General features: G+C 39.8%; 1 protein-coding gene across 4 annotated transcripts in view; it reads right to left on the bottom strand.

The window, feature by feature from the left end:
* Positions 1-25,246, bottom strand: part of GNAL (G protein subunit alpha L) — a 140,489-nt gene that overhangs the window by 20,451 nt on the left and 94,792 nt on the right. For all 4 annotated transcript variants that reach the window (XM_083450164.1, XM_083450162.1, XM_083450163.1 and 1 more), the window contains exon 5: positions 11,787-11,884. In XM_083450164.1, the coding sequence (XP_083306290.1) occupies positions 11,787-11,884 (98 nt within the window). The remainder of the gene's footprint in view (positions 1-11,786; positions 11,885-25,246) is intronic.

Genomic DNA, 25,246 nt, shown 5'->3' with positions numbered 1-25,246 from the left:
TTTTGGACCACTGCATTAGGCTTTTAATTTTTGGGAGGCAGTTTATGAACTAGGGAATGAGAAAACAGCTAGAAAGAGGATGTTGCCCATTCAAGAGGAAACAATTCCTATACATTCAAATTTTGAAAGGGGTTAATGTTTTGTTAATTATTTTTATCTTGAGACTTTGCTGTAATTCATCTATATTAGTATTTATTGTCTAAATGATTAGCTGCATTTGAGAATATCATCAAGTGCTTAATCTGATAATCCAATGGATTGCTAGCAATGACCTTAATTGGATGGCAGATGATCCATCTCTAATACTATCTCAGAGAATTTATTCATCTTAACAAGGTTACTCAAAATGAACTGCCAAAATCATACTTTGCTTAAAGAAAAAATAATCAAGTTTCACTACAAAATCACTGTGTGAATAGGACCCATGGAGGGGATTGGGGAAGTCTCGAGATTCAGGGAAATTATGGATATGTAATTGGTTTTGTTATAAATTTATATTTGTAAAATCAAATAAAAATTATTAAAATAAAATACAAAATCACTGTGTGAAAATCTCTTTTGTAAACCTTGTGTTATTTTGTATAATTTGAGTATAAATTATCATAATGCCACCCACAAACAAGAGAGAAGTGTTTGCATGTTGGGGGCAACCACAAGGTATACAGAAGTATAAAATATTTAAAATTGTGACCCCCTGAAAGGGGTCCAAGCCCACTAAAATGGCTAGAAGAAGAATGTGTATGTGGGTGCCAGCATCATGCTCTCCCTTGATGGTTTCCATTCCCTTTGCTTCAGGACGATGTGGGGAACCTGTGGCCCCCAGAGGTTGTCCAACTCACATCAGCCCTAGGCCAGTGGATGATGTGAGCTGCAGTGCAAAAACATCTATAAGGCCACAGGTTCCAGTTCCCAACCATTGCTCTAGGATCTCCCATAGGAGAGGAAGTTTAAGGGGGTGGGTTCAACCCTCAAAGAGCCAGATTGGAGAGCTCTTTCAAAAAAAAGGATTATAGAGCACATACTCCTAAAGAGAAGCACAGAGCAGCTCACCAGCTAAAGAAGAAATGCTTCTTCAAGGGATGCAACATAGGACATGAAATTTGAGAGAGACTGTGTGTGTGTGTGTGTGTGTGTGTGTGAGAGAGAGAGAGAGAGAGAGAGAGAGAGAGAACATGTGCTAGTGAACAGCACAGCAGAAAGAAGAATAGCAGAGTGAAAGTGAATGAATGAATGAATGAATAAAAGGCCCAAATATATACACAATACACACACCAAGGGCACAGCACATCATTTTGTTGCAGTGCTCACTTGTGGTGTCTAGATACAAGCTAATGACCATAAATAATTACTGGTGTGGTACAGGAAAGGGCTAAAATGAGGGTGTTGCTATTTACTGTATATATTTGACAACATTTAAGTTTTGTTATTCAAATGAAAAAAAATGTCACAATCAAATAAATACTGAATAACATTTTGAAACAAACAATGCTGTGCTTACATGTGTGGATCTCAGTTTGCTCTACCCTCAGTTCAAATTTCATCTGTCTCTTCTGCGTAGAATCATTAATAAAGCACAATGAACGTAAAAACCAAGTCAGATGGGGCCAGGAAAGGGGAAGTTTCCAACTGGCTTTTATCTGTGCTTCTGTTTATTATTCTCTTTCTGAGAGCACAATCCACTAGCATATGAGAACTACAAGACTGTTCTAGTAGTAAGCCAATTTTTATACTTTGTTAATAAGAGATCAATTCTTTCATGCTAAAAACATAATGTTGATTATTTCACTAAAACGATCACTAGAAGAGAGAATGCAACAAAAGTAGTGTCAACATGACCTAACTTAACCATGACATTTTTCGAACATGAAGCCATCACAGATTTCTCTCCAGATCCTTATTTACTCTCCTTACATTAAGATTTCCAGATTTCTATTCTTATTCCTATTTTTCCAGTCTTACTTTTTACTCGCTTTTCTTTGTTGTTAAAATCATGATTAAATATTTCAGAATAGTTTATGGTTTTAATTGATAATATAATAGTTTAACATTTTTAATTTGTGAAACTACCTTACAGTGAGTTGTCCTAAATGATGGGTTATAGATATATCAAACAAACAAACACAGAATATGTGTTATTATCAAACACTGTGCGTGTTAACTTTTGTTCACACAGCAAGACTGCCCCTTCCTCTCTTTCCCTCCCAGAGTGCCTTGTGCATCCTCATAAGGGGTTGGGGAACTGCAATTGATAAAAGAAAAAGCTTCACTCAAGGGCAAACTACATGTTATGATGCTTAATGATCCCAGTCCAACCACACAAGCTTCCTTCTCCACTCTTCTCCTGAGCATCTTCTTCTGAAGGCTGTTGAACTATTTTTTCTTATAACATTTTGACCGGGAGATTAGGAGTGATCCCTACAAAGCAGTATATCAAACCATTAATGCTCATACTGCTCACTTCTAGTAAAGCGAGCCACTGGTTAAGGGGTTAAGGACGGCTGCTTAGATGCTTAGTTAACAAGAATTGCTAACAAAATGTGGTGATCCAAATTGTGTGTGAACATGGGTGAGTGGCATGTGTGTAAGGAAGAATAAATGGATGATGGATGAATGGGGAGTGCGCATGTGAGAAAATGGACAGATAATTGGGAACAAGTTTGTGGGAATAAGGATGCTGAACTAGATAGATCAAATATGGCTTTCCTTATGCTCATATCACAACAGGGAAAGGATATCCATTTTAGTTAAATAACAGTGGATTTTACATACCAAGTTATCCAATTTTAAACCACTTTTTCACCTAAGCCCTTCTCAGTAAAGCCATGACTGACAGTGCTTCTGTTTCCACAGCAACCTTCCCCTCCAGGGATTTAACCCCCTCCTCTGGCCTACTCTTCTGTAATATCTATATAATTGAACTATTAAAATCTACATGCATTGTTTTCTTCTTTTTAAAAAGCCAATCGTGAAATTCTGTTTTTTTCTTTGAATTGATCGTGTCATAAAAATAAGGACTAGTTACTGAATTTAAAGAAATTTAATTACGTTTGATTTCTTTGTGTACTGAAGCCAAGGGGGGGAAATGCTAAGGTTTAGAAGCTTACATTCCTGTGTAGAATCTGTCCCCGTTCTGCCTGTGAATTATCAAAGCCACCCACCATCCCTCCAACATGTTAGCATTAGCTATTCATTCTCCTTTAACATTAATTTTTAACTCACATTTTTTTACAGGGTGTTGTGTTCACAGAGGAAAAGGTGAAGTGATTATTCTTATCTAACCTTCGTCTGGTGTTGAATTAGCTCTCTTTTGCAGAACAGGAGTAACCAAGCAGAATATATATGAAAAATGTCTATACATCTGGAAAGTAGTTTTATTTAAACAGAGATATCCAATAGTTTCCTAAGGGTTCCCAGGAGGTAGATATAATGGGGTAGATGAAATCCTGAAAGTTCATGTGCAAAAAGTTTATAGATATTTAAGGCTTATCTACACTTGACCTATGCCTAGAAAGTACAGGTCCGATATGTTTTCTGCTTGTCCCGTGCTCTCTAGGTATGGGTCTGAATGGTTTTTCATTTGTCACACAGCTTTTCCTGGGAAAACCCACCGATTATCGCTGAATCAAATCCAATGCCAATCCACAGAAAATCCTATTGACATCTGTTTCAATTCAGCAGGAAACAATGTGTTTTCCCAGGTGACAGTGACGGGACAAGTGGAAGTGAAGTGGGATTAACCATCAACTTCCATAACAAAGAATAGAGAGAAATGGCAAGGAGAGCTTTAACTTTAAATCAGAGAGTATGTCATAAAGAGCAATGATGATGTTTTAAAATAATTTTAACATAGGAATTTGTGTATGTGTATGTATGTGTGTGTGTGCGTGTGTGCGCGCAAAATACCAACTTTTTCAAAGCAGCATTTTTTCTTTAGAGATTACAAAGAAAAATGTTACAAGGGTTGCTGCATACTCCAAAGATTGCACACTGGAAATGAGGTGGTCGATGTAAACATAAAGGGCTATTTAGATTTGTGGTGGCTGACAATTACATACACACACACACACATGTATACACACTCAATCCAACTGTAGTTTAAAATAATTCCAACTGGTTTATCAATTAATGCCTCCTCCCAGGGAAGAATGGGAACTGTAGCTCTGTGAGGGAAAGAATGGATATTCTAATAACTCTCAGCACCCGTAACAAACTACAATTCCCAGAATTCTTGGGGGGAAGCTGTGTCCGTTAAGGTGGTATAATATGGTGGTACCTTGGTTTTCAATCGCCTTGGTACTCAAATGCCAAACCTGGAAGTAAGTGTTCCGGTTTTCAAACGTTTTTCAGAAGCCGAACATCTGGTGCGACTGTCAGCTATTGTTTCTAGGGCACCTGAACCAATCAGAAGCTGTGCCTTGGTTTTCGAACATTTCGGAAGTCAAACGGACTTCCGGAATGGATTAAGTTTGGCGCTTTTATTTTTTGCTATTTATTTTGCGTTTTTGTTTTTGAGGCTTTTTCGGTTCATTTGTTTTTATGACTGTGTGGAACCCAGTTCAGCTACTGATTGATTGATTGATTGATTGATTGATTGTGTGACTGCGGAAATGGATAAGCCTCCCATCCAAACTATGACTACCATCATTGCAGGTAAGAAAATAAGAATAATTTTATTTATCATCTACAATTCTGTCTTATTTATTTTATAGTACAGTACATTGATTATTCGGGACGCGGGTGGCACTGTGGGTTAAACCACAGAGCCTAGGACTTGCCGATCAGAAGGTTGGCGGTTCGAATCCCCACGACGGGGTGAGCTTCCATTGCTCGGTCCCTGCTCCTGCCAACCTAGCAGTTTGAAAGCACATAAAAGTGCAAGTAGATAAATAGGTACTGCTCTGGCAGGAAGGTAAACGGCGTTTCCGTACGCTGCTCTGGTTGGCCAGAAGTGGCTTAGTCATGCTGGTCACATGACCCAGAAGCTGGCTCCCTTGGCCAATAAAGCAAGATGAGCTCCGCAACCCCATAGTCGGCCACGAATGGACCTAATGGTCAGGGGTCCCTTTACCTTTATTATTGCTTTCAATTTATGGATCAATGGTCTCATTAGATAGTAAAATTCATGTTAAACTGCTGTTTTAGGGGTCTTGAACGGATCAATCCGTTTTGCATTACTTTCTATGGGAAAGCATAGCTTGGTTTTGGAACACTTTGGTTTTGGAACGGACTTCCGGAACGGATTAAGTTTGAGAACCAAGGTACCACTGTATTGCTTTAAATGTATGGAGTAGCTGTGGCCTAACTCAGCTGAATACAACTGACTGAAATGTTGTTTATCGTTATAATAGTATGCAATAGTACCCATCCTCCCTTCCCTAACTGTCTGGTAGCCTTGTTCTCTATACCATAAGCTCATCTTTGATACTGGTAGTCTTTGTTTACAACACAGTGCTGGGATGTTCCCTGTGATACTGTCAGCCATGTGATAATTGGCCAGTTTTCTCTACTACAATTACTGCTGAATCTAAAAATAGCTAAACCTTGCCTTGGCCACTCATCTAATTTTACAGGAAATGAAAAACAATGAATCGCCCTACAAAAATGGTTTTGAATTCATGCCAGTGAACCATTGATATGAACTGAGTCTAGAAGTTTAAACAGGAGCAAAATTGGAGTTAATTTGCTAAGAACTGGAATCATCTACAAGTTATTAAAAAATATTATAGAAATAATAGAAATATTGTTTAAAATGATATGATATTTAACCTGGGCAAGTAGTTACCTAACAAAGTCCAGGTATTCCAAGCAATTTGCTTTATTCTTAAAATGCACCAGTCTTTTAAAAAAGTAACTTTTCTGTTCTAACTGAGCATTGGGAAATCGAACCAGGCCTGATGGCTGGATCTGAAACTGGCCCATTAGCCACCAGCCATTTTGGAAGGTGGGCAGTGCTGTCATCAGGTAATTCAAAGTTCAAGCCAAGTTCATGCTTATTTAAAAGGCAGCAGACAGAAGCTTATTCCTGAGCTTAGTGCTGTGCTCCTACAGTGCTAAGATCAGAAATAAGCCCCAGTCTGCCATCCTTTAAAGTGCAGGCTGAAGCTTTTTCTACCAAATGCCTTTTCCCACCTCTGCCTTTTGAAGAGCACCCAGTGGCTTATCTCCAATCTCAGTATTGCTCTTTGACATTTATTGCTTTGTTTACTGACAGTCTACTGTCAAACAGCAGGCAGAAGCTGCTGCTTCTTCTTCTTCTTCTTCTTCTTCTTCTTCTTCTTCTTCTCCTCCTCCTCCTCCTCCTCCTCCTCCTCCTCCTCCTCCTCCTCCTCCTCCTCCTTTCATATGCCGCCCATTGTAGAGACAAAATGGACCTCCAAGGTCATCCACACATACCTATGCCAATAAAGGAAATCTACTGCTACAGAATCCCTGCATAGGACGCTAAATTTCATTCACATCAGTGGACATGCTATGACACAAAAATGAACATCACTGGACATTATGGCTACTCCCCCACCATTTCAGCACATATATGCTTCTGTTCCCCCACAAACAAACAAACAAACAAAGCAGGAAAAAAACTGTATACTGGTATACTACCCCAAATTTCATCACGTTACTACTGCAATTTTTTGGGTTAAGGTGGCTGCAAATGGATTTTTAGTTTTCCAGATGTGGCTTTTATGTCATGTGGAAGCTCAAATATAATAATGAAATTAACAGTTTGGGAAACATTGAAGAATTGAAATAAACTGTTGTATGAACGCAACCAAAGTGTGTCTATGCCGCAGGAAGTGCTCGGTACAAAACAGCCTTAGCCAGAGCTTCTTGTTTTAGTTAGTAAGCCAACATGAAGCCAGAATCTGATTTAAAGAATTACTTATTTACAATATTTGTATGCTACCCAATAAGGTAAGTTCCCTGGAGAGCATCTAACAGAAATAAACACAAATCAACATAAAACAAGATAATAAATTGATAAAAACCAATACAGCACAAAATCCAATATAACAGAAAACCAGCAACAGAAAACAAAATCAATACAACAAAGCTCATAGCAGCCCCAAACCATAATCACAGTTCTAAAGCAGGCATACAGTGGGAGGAAAGGTGACTGGGGAGAATGAGGTGTGAAGGTTCAATGGTCATTCTCAGCTTGCTAAAACCATGGTTTACCAAGCCAGGAAAACTATGTCTGAGAAGATCAGCAGGCTAAAAGCTTGGCCAGAGCTCTCGGGGGGGTTGGGGGGTTGGAGATACAGTGGTACCTCAGGTTACGAACTTAATTCGTTCCAGAGGTCCGTTCTTAACCCAAAACTGTTCTTAACCTGAGGCGTGCTTTTGATAATGGGGCCTCCTGCTGCTGCACCGCTGGCACGCGATTTCCATTCTCATCCTGGGGCAAAGTTCTTAACCCAAGGTGCTACTTCTGGGTTAGCAGAGTTTGTAATCCGAAATGTTTGCAACCCAAAGCGTTTGTAACCCGAGGTACCACTGTACCTAAATTGTAAGAGGAACTGGTGCCATGCTAATAGCAATAATCTCACTTGACTTTCCCATCTGACATGTAATATGAACAATCGGCTTAAAAGAAATTGATGTTTACGGTCTCCTTGGCTGCTCTAATTTGACAAGTCAGTTTCTCTGCCATGGCAAGCCAGCATATTCATCCACACTTTAGTTATATCATGCATCAATCGAGAGTCCTTCAAATATGTTCCAACAGTGCACGATCTCTAACCTAGCAACAATCAGGAGAAAAGTTAACTTTTTAAAGTATCGTATGTGCTGTATGGACTCTTCCGTAATTCCCAGAACGGCCAACAACATATTCTTTCCAATTATCTCAGCCAATTCTGAGAACTGCTCTCTGTCTTGAAACAGAGTGCCATGGAACAACACAACAGCTCAATAAGCTGCAGTCATAGCACCAGCAGGAACAGTGGGAAGAATACTCCACTCCTTGCTGATGAGGACAGCAAATATAACTTTTCTTAAGATATGAAAACTAAAGCTTAGGCTACAATTCAACTGTTTGTCTTTAAGATGACCAAAGAATCTCCGTTCTTTTCTGAACTGGGTCTTTTAAGAACAAAAATGATGACGGGAACACAATGACAACAAACATCTTGTCAATTATGCCCAATTACTACAAACTAGCATTTAAGCAGGCAGTTCATTAATGGAAAGGTAGCTAATATAGACAGCAGGCTGCCATGTAAATGAACAGAAGTATCTCTTATATAAATTCCTGCTTACACTGACCTACTGTATCATCTACATAGTCACACAGTTTTTGCATGATTCTTGTGGTCTTTTGAACTTGATGCAAACTTCTTGCCCTTTTATGCTGCTTCTACCATTTTACCAAATTGAAAGACTGCTGTCAGATCCTATCAAAATATTCCAAGTTATCAAAAGTATAACTGGGTCTCTTGGGGTTTTTTTTGGGGGGGGGGGGACGGACCAGTCTATCTGGGTTCATGGGCATGTTTGGAATTTTCAAATGTTGCAGGTGCATTTCGAAACTGCTGCAATGAGGGGCTTGTCCAGTCACAAAATGGCTGCTGTGGGGGCCACAGTGCCCCTCTCACTCCCACTGCTCTGTTTGGGGAAGGAGTTTGGGCATTAGAAGGCAAGCAGGTAAGAAGGGGAAAAGGACACACAGACCCTAGAGAAGTGGGGGGAAACCAAACTCCCACCAATACAGACAAAGCCAAACCTTGAAAGGAGGGAATGTAAAATAAAGATGACCCCCCCCCCTTAGACAGAGATGGGGAAGAAAACCAAAGCACAGACCTCCAGATCTTAGAAAGGAGGAAAAACATACAAACACAGACCCACTAGATCCTGGAGAGCAGGGAGAAAGCAAATATACAATATTCTTTGCTATCTCTCCCTCCTTATGCTGCCCACCAGCCCTCTTCCAGCCACTAGCTCTTCTCTATCCACCCGTTACCTTTTTCTTTTTTTTCTTTCACAAGGCTTTGCTCCCTATAAGCTCTGTGTTCTGCTGAGGTGTGGATCTCGGTTTGGAAAGCTGAAAGGAGGGGTAGGAAGGACCAACATTCCTTCCGCATCTCAACTTGTTTTCAGAACTGAAGCTGCCCCCTCCTTCCCACTTCCAAAGAAGGAGGAAAAGGTATCTCCTGGGAAAGTGAGTGGGGCCAGGAGAATAGGGAGGCTTTACAGGCATTTCATGAGTGCTACTTTGGGGGTCCCAGATATAAACCATGGCTTAAAACCACCCCGATACCTAAAGTTGTGTTTCGTCTGCAGTAAGACAGAAATATGCATTATGCCATTGAGGTAAATCTCATGACAACAAACTATAATATTAGAATGATAACTTGCCACCCATTTAATTATTTAGAGGTGGAAACCCTGCCTTTCTCCCTCCAAAAGGGGGTACCTTATATTATTATTTTTGAAAAAAAATAATTATTATTTGACCTGGAAGTAAGTAGCATTAAATCAGGGACATGCTTTCTTCAGGCTTTCAGGATCTACTTTGCTTTATGCTAAAATTGGAAGCTTCACCAACCATGCCGAAGTGAAAAATAATGGAATACTGCAATGGGTGAGAAACTGTCTTTCAAACTGAGGCTGCAGAAAGAATAATAATCAACACTGGACTATTATAACACGTTTGTGATTTATATTAGAGAGCACAGAGCCACAGCAGGAATGACTGGGCATTTCTCAGGCTTTGGGACAAGGACTAGAGCTGACAAAGATGTATGTTGGGTGGAATTGCTGTGAAACTAGAAAAGCCTCCTTTTCCCATGAGGTTTCTAGAAATGTGTTGATGCTGTATTTTTTATTTGCGTCAAGCTATATTGCTCTGTACAATGCCTTCTACTGATTTATTCTTTTCTGAGGGGAAGGAGGATTGAACTGGTCACTTATTTAACCGTTCTTACCAAGGAGGAATCCTTTAAGGTTTGGGGGTTTTCCAGGAGGGAGGGAGTAACGTCTTCCTTCAATTTTTTATTTAAGGAATAGGAGCCAGACATACCCTTAGAATTAAAGAATGTAGTATCTTTGAGCACGTGCTCAGTCCAGGAATTTGTTTATAATACCAGAACAAAGTTCATGTTTCTTGCCACCCAGAAATCCTCTCGTGGCTCCCATCCAAGCTTTGGTGATTTCACTGGCCTAATTTGGAGTGGAGGAGCCTTTTTCATATGTTGCTTTTCTTAAATAACCAGGAATCAAAAATCTTGATCTTCTAAATCTATTACAAATCACCAAGAGATCTGCAAGTAGATCCCAAACTACTTTCGTTGTACCCCTTCTTTAAATGTATAATCATTTCCTCATAAAGAATTATTTATGTGTTTATAGAGTACCTCACCTATCTTCCAAAACAGATCAAAATTTACCACTTCAACTCCATCCCCAAATAAACCCCAACACTTCCCCCAAAATTATAGATGGTAATTATATGCTGGTTTTTTTGTGGACCATGTCTTATTACAGTATATATATTTCAAAATACTGTCTTTCTGGCATGATATCATTTTTCCAGTGTTCAGTATAAGCGAATGGAATAACTGTTTTAGTTAGAGGGAAAAATGTGTCAAGTTTTTGTCAAAGATATACCTAAAAGCACACATAACCAAGTGAAATATCCTGCTTAGTTCCAAGTTTTTTCCATTTATCATAAATCCTCTATTATATACTAACCTGACTCTTACTTAAACAAAATTCAGATGAGCTGAAAGGAAAAAGCTGATCCTCAAGTTTTATTCTTATTCAAGCTCTTAAAACAAGGATATTATTGAAAAAAATGGGTAAAGGTAAAGGGACCCCCTGACCGTTAGGTCCAGTCGTGACCAACTCTGGGGTTGCGGCGCTCATCTCGCTTTATTCGCTGAGGGAGCTGGCATACAGCTTCCGGGTCGTGTGGCCAGCATGACTAAGCCTCTTCTGGCAAACAAGAGCAGCGCACAGAAACACCGTTTACCTTCCCGCTGGGGCGGTATGTATTTATCTACTTGCACTTTGATGTCCTTTTCAACTGCTAGGTTGGCAGGTGCAGGGACTGAGCAATGGGAGCTCACCCCATCGTGGGGATTCAAACCACCGACCTTCTGATCAGCAAGCCCTAGGCTTTGTGGTTTAGACCACAGTGCCACCCGCACCCCCAAAAGTGGATACATATCACATAAATGAAAACAAGCACCAAAATGCCCCATAGAATCAATATAATAAATTAGTATTGATTAGCAGAGGGGGAAACATATCAACTTGGTTCCTTATGCATAGTTATGTTCCAGTCCAAATTAAGCACATTTAAGTTCCACAGTTTACAGCTGGGGAGTTCCAAGTATGTGCATCACTCTCAGCTATTGAAATAAGTAGGACAGAAAAGTAGTCAACTTTGGCAAGATCAGGCTCTAAGTCTTTAAAGTGTGTGCGTATTTCATTATAATACTGATTTTAAAAGAACGATTAAGTTTTGTAACAACTTGCACCCCACCAAATGTTATGTATTATGATAAGCTGATATTTACTTTGGAATGGGGATACTGTATAACTAAGAGGAGATTACATAGTTGGTGGACTGAGTGAGAGGAGCAGTCACTGTAAGTTTGGTTTGAGAGAGGAGACATGGCCATAATAAATCAGGTGCAGTGTATGAGGAACATTCCCTTTCCTGTGAAAAAAACACCTCCCTCAAACAGAAAGCTTTCTGTAAGTTTCCACTGGCCTCCAATCATAAATTTAGAATGCTGGTTTTCAGGCTTACACAAGTACATTGTTCTGTAAGAAGCACTTACTATTGTGCACAATCAATCAACTGGTATTCATTTGATCTCTCGAAGCATGCCTTTACTCCTTCGTCGTCCCAGAGCTTTTTTGCGTGTTCAAAGAATTCCTGAAAATTGGAAATGTGATAACATATTAATTTTGATGAAATATTTGAATTATGACTCATATTTATATAGAAAGAGAAATAATCAACTAAACTCTTCTTAAGGAGTCCAGGAAGCTCCCCAACATACTGTTTTCCTCCCAATTAATTTGTTGTTGCACCCTTTCAAAAATGGAAGAAGTTACAATACTGGTAAACCGCAAGCAGGATACTATGCTCTCTGCCTAAAAGAACTGAGCCATATCTCAACTTCAGAATTTAAATTTTATTGTCAAGGACAACAACCTTTGGAGCATAGCCATGCATATGTTTTGCGGCAAAATCAAATATTTAATGTGACACCTCTTTGTGGTTTTAAAAAATTGTATACTGTTTTAATTTAATTGACTTGTTTATGTTACGATTGAAAAAGATACACACATCATTTCACTTGCTCATTTTGGACGGGCTTTCAAACTTAAATGGGTTGGAGGGAGGCATCAAATACAGGGACCCCCCCCCCCCGTCTTAGGTGAGACTGATATGTGTGCACACGTGCACAGCGCTGAACCTGGAAGTGACCCAGAAACGTCATTAAAAAGTCACTAAAAGGGCATAACGGAGGTGTTTCAATTGCATGTGATTTCATGCAGGCACGCAATGACCCAGAATGCAACCCCTGAGCAAATCAGGGGTTGCCTGTACTTCACAGACAAAGCATACCACTTAAGAGCTTAGGTAAGATCTGAAGCTAGCCTCCTCTCCTGTTAAGTTTTTACTTTGGATTCTTTATTATGTAAAGGCACCTTCAAAAAAAAAAAATCCCCCCTGGGTTTCCAAAAAACAGAATCATCAGCATATGTAATACTGTTGGTTGCATTCAACTAGGTTTTATTCAGAAAACCGCTTGTCATGGGTCTACTCTGAGTCGGACTAACATGGATATTTTCTGTATATGCAAATTATGACATGCATCATTCTGAAGAGCTAATTCACACAATCAGGTGATGATAAAGAGAATGGTTCTTGATGAATACTGCATTCACATTACTATTTACGACAGCTAATATGTGATACTGTTAATAACTTCAAACATATGCAATTATAAAATAAAGTTGGTCATGTGAATCAACACAAATAAAATATGAAAGAACAAGTTTGCTTCTATCCCTTCTCTTTTTAGAAATGTCTTGGAAATGTTTCTGAATTCTATATTTCAGCTTTAAATAGTCAAGTTGCTCTGAAAGATTAATTTAATGTATGTATAAACCTCCTGTACAGTTTCTAGTACTTTGTGCACTCAATGACTAGCTTGACAGTTCAAACAGCCAGATAAAAAATTGCTGTAATTATAGGTGCTGTCTATCACAATTTCCATTTAAAATGTAACTTCACCCTGAGTCATACATAGGTCCTAGCAGAAGGTGGGATGTTACTTTAAAGTTAACAGGTTCTTGAAAAAGAAAGGTGGGGGGGGGGGAGACAACTAGTGAGGTTTTTAGTAAGGAAAAATTCTTTTTACATATTACTCATTAGATCAGGTCTCAAGAATTTCATTACCTTCAGCTCCAAAATGACTTCCTGCTTCAAACAAAAGGGGAAAAAATGCAGTGCACATAGAGGTTGCTAGATTTTTTTAAAAAAATTAAAATGGTTTGAAAGGATGTGCTCATATTAGTTTATCCAAGTGTCAGAATTCTATGGAAAATTAATCAATTCACTAGAAAGTAAACATTTATTGATTTTAAAAACAGAATAAAATATTTGACTCAGAAGAGGAGACCATCACTTGGAAAGGTTCAAATGCTTGCATACCTATGTTACCAAAAGACATTTCACACTATTAAAATTCTGACTTAGGTGTGTGTTTGTGTCTGACTGGAGGCAAATTCTCTAACTCCGTACCATTTTAAAATCACATCCCTTTTAACAATGCTTTGTTGTTTTGATTTATTCTGTGTTGAACATAATCAAACAAGTTTGATCAGTAGTTCTTTGGTATATGATCAGGCAGCAGACTGAAATCTAAACCACTTTGGAAAATGCTTTAAAAAACACTGCTGTGGCTGCTTTTTCTCTTTTTAACTATGACTGTCCTCTCACACCACAGGGTGAAATTTAAATTGATAAAAGTACTTCTAAAAAGTGGATTTTCCTCAGGTGAACATAAGATAGCTAATGTTTTCTTCAACTACAAAAAGCCCATAAAAGCAAGATTAGAGAGACTATGGTCAGCAGGTTCCATGAACTCTCTTTGTTGTGAGATTTGAGGAGGTGATTTGTTAGTTTGTTTGCGCCCTGGGTGAGAGACAAGGTGGAAGGGTAGAGTCCTGGGCGGGAACCAGGAGGTTGAGAAGTGTTGAGTAGGCAAGTGTTTCAGAAGGAAAAATAATTGTTTTTGTTTTTTAGAAGGACCATGCTGGATGGGGAACATAGGTTAAACACCTAGGAAGAGCTGAGCTAAATAAAAGGTTGGGCTTGAGCTGTGAGCTTTAAGCACAGAAAGGTTAAGTAAAGGTAAAGGTACCCCTGCCCGTACGGGCCAGTCTTGCCAGACTCTAGGGTTGTGCGCTCATCTCACTCTATAGGCTGGGAGCCAGCGCTGTCCGCAGACACTTCCGGGTCACGTGGCCAGCGTGACAAGCTGCATCTATTAATCAGTTTGTTTAGCCAAGGGCCATCACAAAAGAACAATGTCCGAACAGAAAAGAAATGGGTAGGGCTGATCCAACTGGCCCACAAGATAGTAAAAGCCACACTTTTCTCCAGCTCAGTATGAAAAGGAGCCTGCCCTTGGAACAAAGAATGACAGTTCAGGAAACATGCCCATTCAACAGTGTTATTTTTGACAATAGGTAAACCTCAGACATTAGGTTAGAAGAACTACTTGTTAAAGGATTCACGTGGCTGCATTAATAAACAACAAGGTTGAAAGTACAGTCACTTTACTCAGAAGTCTCATTTCACTCAGTTCAACAGGACATCCTCTTAGAAGTGTGCGAACTGATTTTAACTTTAAGCAGCAATCCGCCTCGAACTATGTGGACTGTGTCTTCTCTCTCCTACTATGTTAGTCATAACTCTGAAAAATGCTGGACTTGGTAAACTCTCACATTTCCTAATTTAGACTTTTTGCAGCTCAGAGCAGATGCTTTAGTATTGCTCATAAACATCCTCGGCGTACAACAAGAATATGCAATAATTATGTCCTGAGTACTGTATAGTTCTTCCCAGAGATTTATTAAGGCACTGCACTGTTTATTATTTTACAGTAAACTGTCTTTCACTTCTTATAATTAGAACAAACTTATTCAACATTCAAATAATTGCACATAGAGTACATCATCATCATCATCATAATCACCATCACCATTTCTAAATGCCATTCCTGATCACTGACCAGGCTGGCTGGGCTGGTGGCATTGAAGTTGGAAAACACCTGTAAATGCTCAGACAGTCACTATTCCTACAAGAACCTATTTTTTGAAGAAGGAAAACTTGTCCATTAACCTATGCATCTACTTTAAAAGTGAGTGTATCTTTAAAGATTGTGATGAAATCCGGTGGGCAGCCATGACTGATTATCAGGGGCGTCTTACCCATAGAGGTTGGCGCCAGGGAAGAGTTCTGGAGGGCGCCAGGGAAGAGGGAGAGGCTGGACACGGTTTCCCCTGGCATCAGCTCGCCACCCTCGCCCGCCTCCACCATGCCCCCACCGAAGCAGCGCCGCACCCGGAGCCTCCATCTGCCATGGCTACCGTAGCACAAAGCAGCAAGTTGAGCCAGGAGGTGGCGCGTCCAGCCTCCGCCTCCTGCCCTCCAGCCACTGCCCGCCTCCTCCAGCAGCGCCGTCCTCCCTAAAAAATGGCGCTGGATATGCTTAAGACGGTCCTGCTGATTATAATAAAAAGAAGAGTGATCATACAGGAATGCTCTCTGTCTTGAATAATTCTAGGCACAAGGACTTTTGTTTAGGAAATTCTTGTGTTAAAATTGTTTTCTCACCTAGAGGTAAAATATGGAGGTAAAATATAGCTATTTTTCTGAACGGTAAAAAGTTCAAAATATGTGATAATTTGTCTCAAACATTTGACATTTTTAACATAGACATGATTTAGCCTAAGAGAGGTTAAGGAGCAATCCTATACACAAGAAGCTGGTGTAAAGCAATACAATGCAAATTAAGTTGGCATAAAGTTACACTAGATCAAAACCCTGTTCAGCAGTAGGACTGCTACTGCTGCTCTGCCTAAGCTTGGCAGAGGGAAAACAAGCCTATAAAATATGCTAGGTTGCTAGGTCATGTGACTGAGCTGAACAGGCTTCATATGCAGCCCAAGTCTCCCCTCTCTGGTCCTGCCCCCACCATGCCCTTTTGGGGGACTCTTCTCAGCCAACTGATCTGTGATTAGCAAGTTACATTGATGTATCATTGGCTGTGCCAGGGTTGGGGAGCCAGGAATCAGCTGACTGAGCCAGAGATCTGCTGCATCCTAAGATGTTCAACCTGGTTCATCTTGCCATTGGATTGCCCCCTAAATGTGACAACAACATCAACTGAGTTGAGTGACATGGTAAATACATTATGGCAGGTTGCTGGAACCTACATCACAGAAAACAGGCACCTGAAAATAGGTCTTACATGTTCTTCCTCCAAATTAAAGTAACAAACAGACCATGGATGAACAGGGCATAATTTCTCCATAGCCATTCTCCTAAGAAGAACGCTTAATATAATCAAATGTCAATGCTAAATGCGTAGTTCAGAGTCTATTTGCTGCAGCCCTTGTCATATTTGATTTGGATGTTTTGCTCTTTTAAAATATTTCACAGCATTAAACACAATCTAAAATAAATATCCACACACTCATATTTCAAACAAACAAGCAGATTCCCATGATAATCATGCTTTTGTTTAGAAGACAGGAAATGTCCCCTATGGCTTCAACACAGCCACCTTTCAATGCTGCATGTACAGGTTTGTTCAGAGGAGTTTACAGTATTTTGCTATGGAGACACAGCAGCTTACTGTCCCATCTACTGAGCTAGCAACAAAGACAAACAAAGAGGGTTGTAATATGCAAATAAATCTCTCTCCCTTAATTTTTCAGCACAACTTACAACAAAAGCTTCATTAGCACACAACCTGAGACATAACACTCATTAAAACTCATTTAGGAATAGCCAAGTTGGAAGCCAAGGGACCTGCTTAACACGATGTTCAAAGTCTCTGTGTACACCTGCTTTAGTGTACACTTAATTAAGAGGGCAACCCTTGGGAGAAGATTATCTCTACCCCCAGCAGGCCTTTTTTCTAGAATAATTTCTAGGTGTGCAATAATCATGCAATTACCCTTGCTAATTAGTGAAAGCTATCACTACTGACAGAAGTAGCCCTTTCCCTAATTTTCTAAATATTCTACATATTCTTCGCAAGGTCATTTTGTTTCCATTACATCTCATCACATCAACAACTTGATGAATTGTACTATGAGCTTTTAAGAAAAGTGACTTGATGTATCAAACATTAGCCTGGAGAGTCAGTAAACAGTGTTCTCGCTTTCCTCCTCAGGATGTATTTGTATAGGTCCAAGAGACCGGTATGACGTAATCAACTCCTAGCAGAATACTGCCATGCCATGCCACTGCAAGTGTCTGATGAAACAAATTATTTCTGTACGTAATACACCTTCATAAACAAAACACACAACTGTCCTTTGTTACTCCATAAGCCTGTGAACAGGGGCTCATTTTCATGTCCTTTTACATTCCTCTTTCAGCAAGTAGATTTATTTGCAACTTCCTTCCTATTTTTTAAGCATGTGGATGGATTTATCAAAGTATATAATTATAGATACAGAATTTAAACACAGATACACTGTGTGAAATCATACACATTGGTAATGGCACTCAAGTAAACCATTTGTGTTTATTTCTAATAGGTACTTAAGAACAGCTTCATTGGATCAGCCCAAAGGTCTCCCTAATCTACTATTCCATCTGTAGTCAATAAAATAAATGCCTGTAGACAGCTCACAAGCAGGGTATGATGTTAATGGTAATCCCTTGTTTATCCCCAGCATGTAGTAACTGGAGGTGTTCAGCCTCTATACATTTATCTATCTGTCCAATAGCTCAAAGACAAACCTATTCTCCATTAATTTGTTTTAATTTTTGCCAAGCTGGTTTCTGGCCATCACTGTCTATTGCAACAAATAAAAGCTATAGTGTGCTGCAGTGGAAGTGTATACTGGAATCCCATCTCCATAACTGACATCAAAAGGACTGTTGTGAGGAAAAGTGGGCCAACCCAATGTATGCAACTTGAAAGGAAGTACAGCCTAGAAATGGGATACATAAGTAAGAGATATGGAATTGTACATTCAGACCAATTGTTCAACTAGCCCAATACCTAAGGAAGAGGTCATTCTAATTTCCTTCCATTTGAGATCATTTCGATTGAGCAGGGTGGCCCAACTTTTCATACCAAGTGGGCCACAGAGTACTTTGACACAGAAACCATGGGATGAACACTGCCTTGTCATGTAGGGCAGGGAAGTGAGGCCAAAATTTGATCCTCCCCTTCAGGCCTTGGCGCTGCCTTTTGAAAGCCAGCTAAGCGATGCATGCTAGGCTTTGGAAAAGAGGCTCAAGGCTCTGGCATGGTCCTAGCTCTCCCGCCTCCTTCTCAAAGCTAGGAAAGTGCTAACAAGGCTTTGGTAAGGAGAAAGGAGGACTCTAGGACCCTGTCAGAACCCCCACAGCTCCTTCCCAAAGTCCAGCACCTCCTTATCCAGCTTTGGGAAAGCAGTGTGAGGGCTTGGGGGGGGGGAGGCATCAAAAGTTGCTGAGGGCTGCCAAAAAGACCCTGAGGGCCACACCTAGGCCCGCCCTGCATGTGATACACTACTGAGCTTTGCCCTTTCCCTAAAGAGCATATGCAGATTTATCTAACAGTAGAAGCCAATTTGATGAATGGAGGGAAGGTCCATGAATTCAAGGGAATGCCAACGGATTGAAGTCCAAAGCTGTGCTTATTCTGAGTTTAGCTACAGTAAAATTTGGAGAATGGTAAGTAAAGTTATTGGGGGTTTTTGTTACACATTTCAGTCTGCGACATTATTTTATGAAGTTTGCAATGGTGAATTTTACATTCTCCCTTGACAAGGCATAGAAAAGGGCAAGCACATCCTACTTCCTGCTCTGTAAAGCAAGGTTCATATCCACCAGACAAACCAATCTAGTCAATCTATTCCCCATGCTGCACCAAATGCTGTTCTGGAGGAATGCCCAACCTTCTGGACTTGCTTGGAGGGCGGAGGAGAGAGAGATGAAGGGATGACAGTGGAAGAGTGGTAGGAGATCCTGGAAGAAAACTGATTGTGGTTCTTTGGGTTCAAGCCAGGATACATACTGAAAATGGGAGTTTAAATTAATTAAATATTTAAGCATAATTAATAAGCTCAAAGCTTTAATCAGTTCCCAGCTCCAAAACTTACTGTCTTATACATAGTTTTGTGTGCACAAATAATGTTAGTAAAGTTAGGCAGTCAGAACAAAAATTCTTACAAAGTTTATTAATTCCATTCATTTAATTAAAATCCCATATAATCTTTATTACAAGTCAAAGAAAGTACAGCATTTTCAACCTCTTTTACATTGCAATCCTATATATTACTCTTCAAGTAAGTCTCACTGAGGTCAACGGGACTTATTCCCCAGGAAAGTATGTATAGGTTTGCAGCCTGAAGCACATAAAGTATCACTGATGGTTAGTGTTACAACACTGCAGAAATTAACAATTCAGAAATTCAGTTATATTTGAAACCTTTTTGGTTTCAGTAACTGCTTAATTACTGTTAAGGAAGATAGCTCTTCAGAAGCCAGTAAGTTCATTTGATAATATTACTAGCCATCATTTAATACTTTATTCTTATAAACTAGATGAATATTTCATGCAAAACATTTCTTCAGTAACAAAGAACGAGAATAGATATGATAAATGTTAGGAACAGGAAATGTTTCAGCTTAGAATCCATCTACACTGGACACTCAACTGCATGCAGTTTTTGGACTTTTAAAAAAAGAAAAGAAATCAAATACACCCAGCCTATTAGAAAGGGACAAAATTAATGTGAGCTTGAAAATAGAAGCCTGGGAAACTGACATAGACGCTCCCCCCCCCCTTTATTACCAAACATAGACACAGTAGTACCCTGGTTCTTGAACTTAATCCGTTTCGGGAGTCCGTTCAACTCCCCAAACTGTTCGAAAACCAAGGCACGGCTTCCGATTGGCTGCAGGAGGCTTTCTGCACTCAGTCAGAAGCTGTGTCGTACGTTCAGCTTCTGGAAAACGTTCGCAAACCGGAACATTTCCCGTATTTTCCCGTGTATAAGAAGAGGTTTTTTATTATTAAAAATGCTAAAAATTGGGGGTCGTCTTATACACAGATAGTGCAGCAGTAGGATGGGCAGTTGGTGGCTGCCATGAGCAGGAGATTGTCAGCGTTGTTTGGACGTGTGATTGGTGGCTGCTGCAAGGTTTGCTGGTGATTGGCTGCTGTGGCAATTGGGCAGGAGATCAGTGGCTGCTGGTAGTGAGTGGACAGATGATTGGTGGCTTTATTGATGCACGCGACTGGCAGTGGTGGTCAGGCATGTGAGCGATTGTTGGCAATCCCCCCCCCCCTCCAAGCTTAACAACTCCGGGCAATCTCTCCCCATTTCCTCAATTTGGAGTCCCTCAAAATAGTGATCGCCCTATATGCGGAAAAATACGGTACTTTCGGGTTTGCGGTGTTCGGGAGCCAATTTGTTTGACAACTAAGCCGTCCAGGAACCACTGTACACAGTCTAGAGGCACCATAGCTCAATGGTTTGAGAGCAGAAGGTACATCCCTGGCAACTGGTTTTTTTATTTAAAGGATTATATAGCAGGTTAGGTCAAATAACCTCTGCCAGAGTACCTAGAGAACCACTGACAGTGAACACTGGTTATGCTGCACTAGATCGATTGAAGATTGACATGGTATAAGGCAGCTTCCCAAGTTCCTATAATTGTTCTTTTTCACATCTATAATTTATTAGACAGTGTAATCCTATATGTGCATATTTTGGAGTAAGTCCTGCTATGCCCAGTGAGGCTTAGTCCTTAGTAAGTGTGTTTAAGACTGACATTTTTCATAATGGAGAAAAAGGTGTTTTACCAAGATAAAAACCAACCAGTGTATCAGAAATACCCAGTAAAAATCAGGGATGAAATTAGAACTCATACTCAACAAAAAAATAAAATCTGGAGCTTATACAGTGGTATCTCTGAATACACACACCTCAGGATGCGAACGTGGTACACATGGAAGTATTTTTCCGGGTTTCGCTGTGCGTGCATGCGCAGAGGCACTCTATGTGCCGCATGCATGCGCGGAAGCGGCCCCTCCGGATATGCACAGCTTGGGATTCGACTGGAGCTCCAGTACAGATCCTGTGCGCAACCGGAGGTACCCCTGTACTCAATGAAATATTAATTAATTAAGTTTTAATCAACGGATATGATTGTGAAGCATGCATACTCTGTGCAAGAGAGGAGAATCCCTAAAGTTTTTGCAAGTACCTATACTTTCAGGATCATTTCTACAGTGTCAAAGTTGAGAATTGTGCTCGAAAGTGTTTGGCTCGAAAGTGACCCATAAGGAGGAGTCAAAGTGTTTTCTTCTGAGAAGCCAAGTGGGCAGCGTTACATTTCTGGAGCTGCTACCTGTTATTGATAACTGTTCTGCCTTCTTTTTATTAAAGAGAGTGGAGGGAGAGAACACAGACTGAGTGGTCAAATAACATACCCCTCCTCAAACCTAGGTACCTGTATTAAAAATAATATGTAAAAGTTACTGACCAACAATCAAAAGGTTTTTTTTTTAATCAATCTATGCCATTACATAACCAAACGCTGCAGTCCTAGATGAAAAACATTATAGCTCAAGCAATTTAACAACAACAACAAAAGTTTTAATATATTACAAAAGCAGTCTTCAAAAGCCTGCCTAAATGAAAAGCCTTTACAGTGATTTCTAATAACTGGTAAAGACAAAATTTCCTTTGGGACCATAAAGGACTTTTTCTGACCTGCAGCTACACAATTCCTAATGAAAGGCTTCTCCGGTAGATCATAATGGGGTGGGAGTCTGTGTCTCAAGGGTTCTGAGGAACTCCCTAAGATAATACAGAGCCTCGGGTGTTCAGGACTTAATAGGTAAACACCAGCATTTTGAATTGAACCCGAAAACTAAATGGTACTATAGTACTCTAGGTTTTCTCTCTGTATTTTACTTTGGAGGGAATATTATCAAAATGCAGAGTGAGCACACCTTTTAAATATCTATCAGGCTCTTAGTTTCTTATGTGTTCTAGGAAATGCAATCTGATTTGTCATCATGCTGGATGAAAACTCAGTTATACACAAAAGCAGAAAATGGCATTTCTTAAAAATGTGAATATTCAAAATGAGTTGGAAGACTCAATTTAGAATATTTTTCCATTTATAAACATATGTGAGTCACCAAATTAACATTTAAAATTTTTGCCCTTTCTTCTAATTTTGGAAGTGGTACTCTCATATTCTTACGTTAACTGCTAATTAGTTACAAACAGCTCAATTCTGCCATTCTTGAGCGGCAATCTTATGCTTGCTTATTCTGCAGTAAATTTCACTGGATACATACAATTTACTCCAAAATAAGCAAGCATAGGACTAGTGCTCAATTAATCAATCCATCAATAAGTCTCCAAATAACATGGGAGATCTCTGTCATATATTTCTTCATATAAACAAAATCCATTTATTTTTAAAAGCACCTTAATGCTACCATGATATTCCTGGGCAAAATGAAACCTTACTCATCCACCCATAGCTGTCAACTTTCAGATTTGAAAATAAGGAATCAGCAGCCTCACCTGTCCCAGGGACAGTCAACGGGATATCTAACAATCCGGGATAGCAGTGGGAAGCAGCGGGAAACGGCGCTGGAATAAGGGAATTTCCCGCAAAAAAGGGGAAAGTTGACAGCTATGCATCCACCCAAACCTGAACTTCAATAGTTTACAGAAAATAAAGCATTAAAAACAATGACATAAAAAGACTCACTGTACTTATCATAGTCTCTACCACTGGTGACTAATAATATTTGTCCAATATAATATATTCTCTGATTTGAAACAAAGATTACTTTTATCATTATTAAAAATTAATTCTGGACATCATTAATCAGATTATACATATTTAATTACATACTCCTTATATCAGTGGGTGGACAACCTGTGGTATGTTTCTGCCCCCCCAGAACTTCATTTAAGAAAGTCCCCTGCTGTGATGCTGAAGGGTTCCCCCAATCATTTATTTCCATTTAATGTTTAAAAACGAAGAAGAAGAAGAAGAAGAAATTATTTTTGAAACTTTTTTTTAAAGTCCCCCACTATAATGCCAAAAAGGGGTGGCCTGACAGGCTTAGTCACCCCTCCTCAGATAAAATCCTATGTATAATCTCGAAGTTCAATGATATCACTGACTTGATTTTCAGATGTTTACTGCCAACATGACTGAGCTTCTAAAGTAGCAACCAGGAACATCTTTGAGGTCTGATGCCCCTCCAACTCCTCACCCTGTATGCCCCAGTAGGCTGAGAGGTGCTAATTCAACTCATTGAATCAATACTTCTCTCTTAGGTAGTAAATACAATATAATACAACAACAGAAGGCATGCTGGGACAAGAGAAACATACAATGATTTTGGTATTAACAGATTGTTCACTGATCCTTGATCTAATGCTCTATTTAGATTATAGATGTCTAAGTATGCAGTGTAGTTTCAGGCAAAGAGCACAACAAGGTGTCATATCGGTATGCATTTTATAGCTCTGTTTAATAAATCACCTTCATGTTTTTAAGCCTTTGTGATTTGTTCTCACACTGTACTTTTTGAAACATCAAAGCTCCCATCCGATTTTAAACTAAACGTACTACTGAAACAGCAACCACAACATGGAACTGATTCAAAGATGCCCAGTGGTGGTATGATTGCTGCGAAAAACAACTTCCATGGAGTTAGGACTCGTGGAATGTGTACAATTCAATCTGCTTATTCACAAGGATTTGCAACATAAGGCCCTCAGAGTCAGAAACACAACAATGGCATGCATACTTCCCACCAATTTGACCAAACTAAATGGGAAGCTGATTCAAAATGTTTCTGCAGCAGTGTAGAGACTCAAATACACAGAAGCGATTTTAAGTGGCAACCAGGATCTCGCAGGCATGCATAAATCAGCTAATGATAGGTTTTTTCCATGTATTCAAACCAAATGTAAAATTAATACAGTATCCCAAACCAAGACTCTTAATTTGCTCATAGCTGATTTACGATTTTTGTTTATAATTCATTTTTAACTCAAGAAAGCATCAACAATTCTTTTAGCACATTGAGGCTTTTTAATGGATACTTGTATTGGCAAACAATAATGTGTACACTGCCAGCAGAATAATGAAAGGTGGTTCTCCCAACCAAAGTGATATGTAAACACAGAACAATTAAAAAGTAACTTCTGCTGCTGAGACAATTCAGAAAGCATTTTTTTATCATCAACATTTAGAGTCATTAGGCTATACTTAGACAAAGTTATTTTATCTATTTTCTTTCGTGACTAAAGCTTTCGAGGCCAACCCCAAAGCTCCTCTGATACTCAGAAAGTGTCATTATGGTGTTTTATCTGATGTTTTAATGCAGGGGCCGGCAAGATTTACCTCGCCTGGGACGGTTCCCTCTAGCGGAGATCCCTCCACGGGCCAGATCGCGTGTGTGCGGCCGCGATTTCCAGCATCTGCGCAGACACGATTTCCAGCATCTGTGTCTGCGCAGATGCGGTTTTCGGCATCTGAGCATTGAAGACACTATTTTTAGCACCGTGAAAGTGAGTCCCCACACCCCACCAGTTTAGCACAGCGGACGGGGACTCGCCGAGCGGGTGGCTCGGTTTGGGGGGAGCTTGTGGGCCGGTTAAACGATCCCCGTGGGCCGCGTGTGGCCCATGGGCCTTAGGTTGCCTGCTCCTGTTTTAATGTAAACAACTTTTTGATTATTATTTTTAAATATAAAGTGGTATAGAAACGAAATGAACAATAACAATAAGTCCCACTGGGGAAAAACGGCACCTGGACATTCCGTTGTGGTGACCATAACCTATGTTTAAGGTGCCATTTGGTGATTAGTTTCTAACGCTGCACCTGACATAATTTGATTTCCAGAACCCCTCCCCCTCCAATAACCACATGCCTGGAGTGGATGTCTGTTGAATGAAAACCCATACACACATAGGTCGATTGGAAAAGCCTTTCCCC

Source organism: Podarcis tiliguerta (assembly GCF_965153285.1).
Source record: "Podarcis tiliguerta genome assembly, chromosome: 7".
Taxonomy (NCBI): domain Eukaryota; kingdom Metazoa; phylum Chordata; class Lepidosauria; order Squamata; family Lacertidae; genus Podarcis; species Podarcis tiliguerta.
This window is presented reverse-complemented; position numbering and strand designations above follow the sequence as displayed.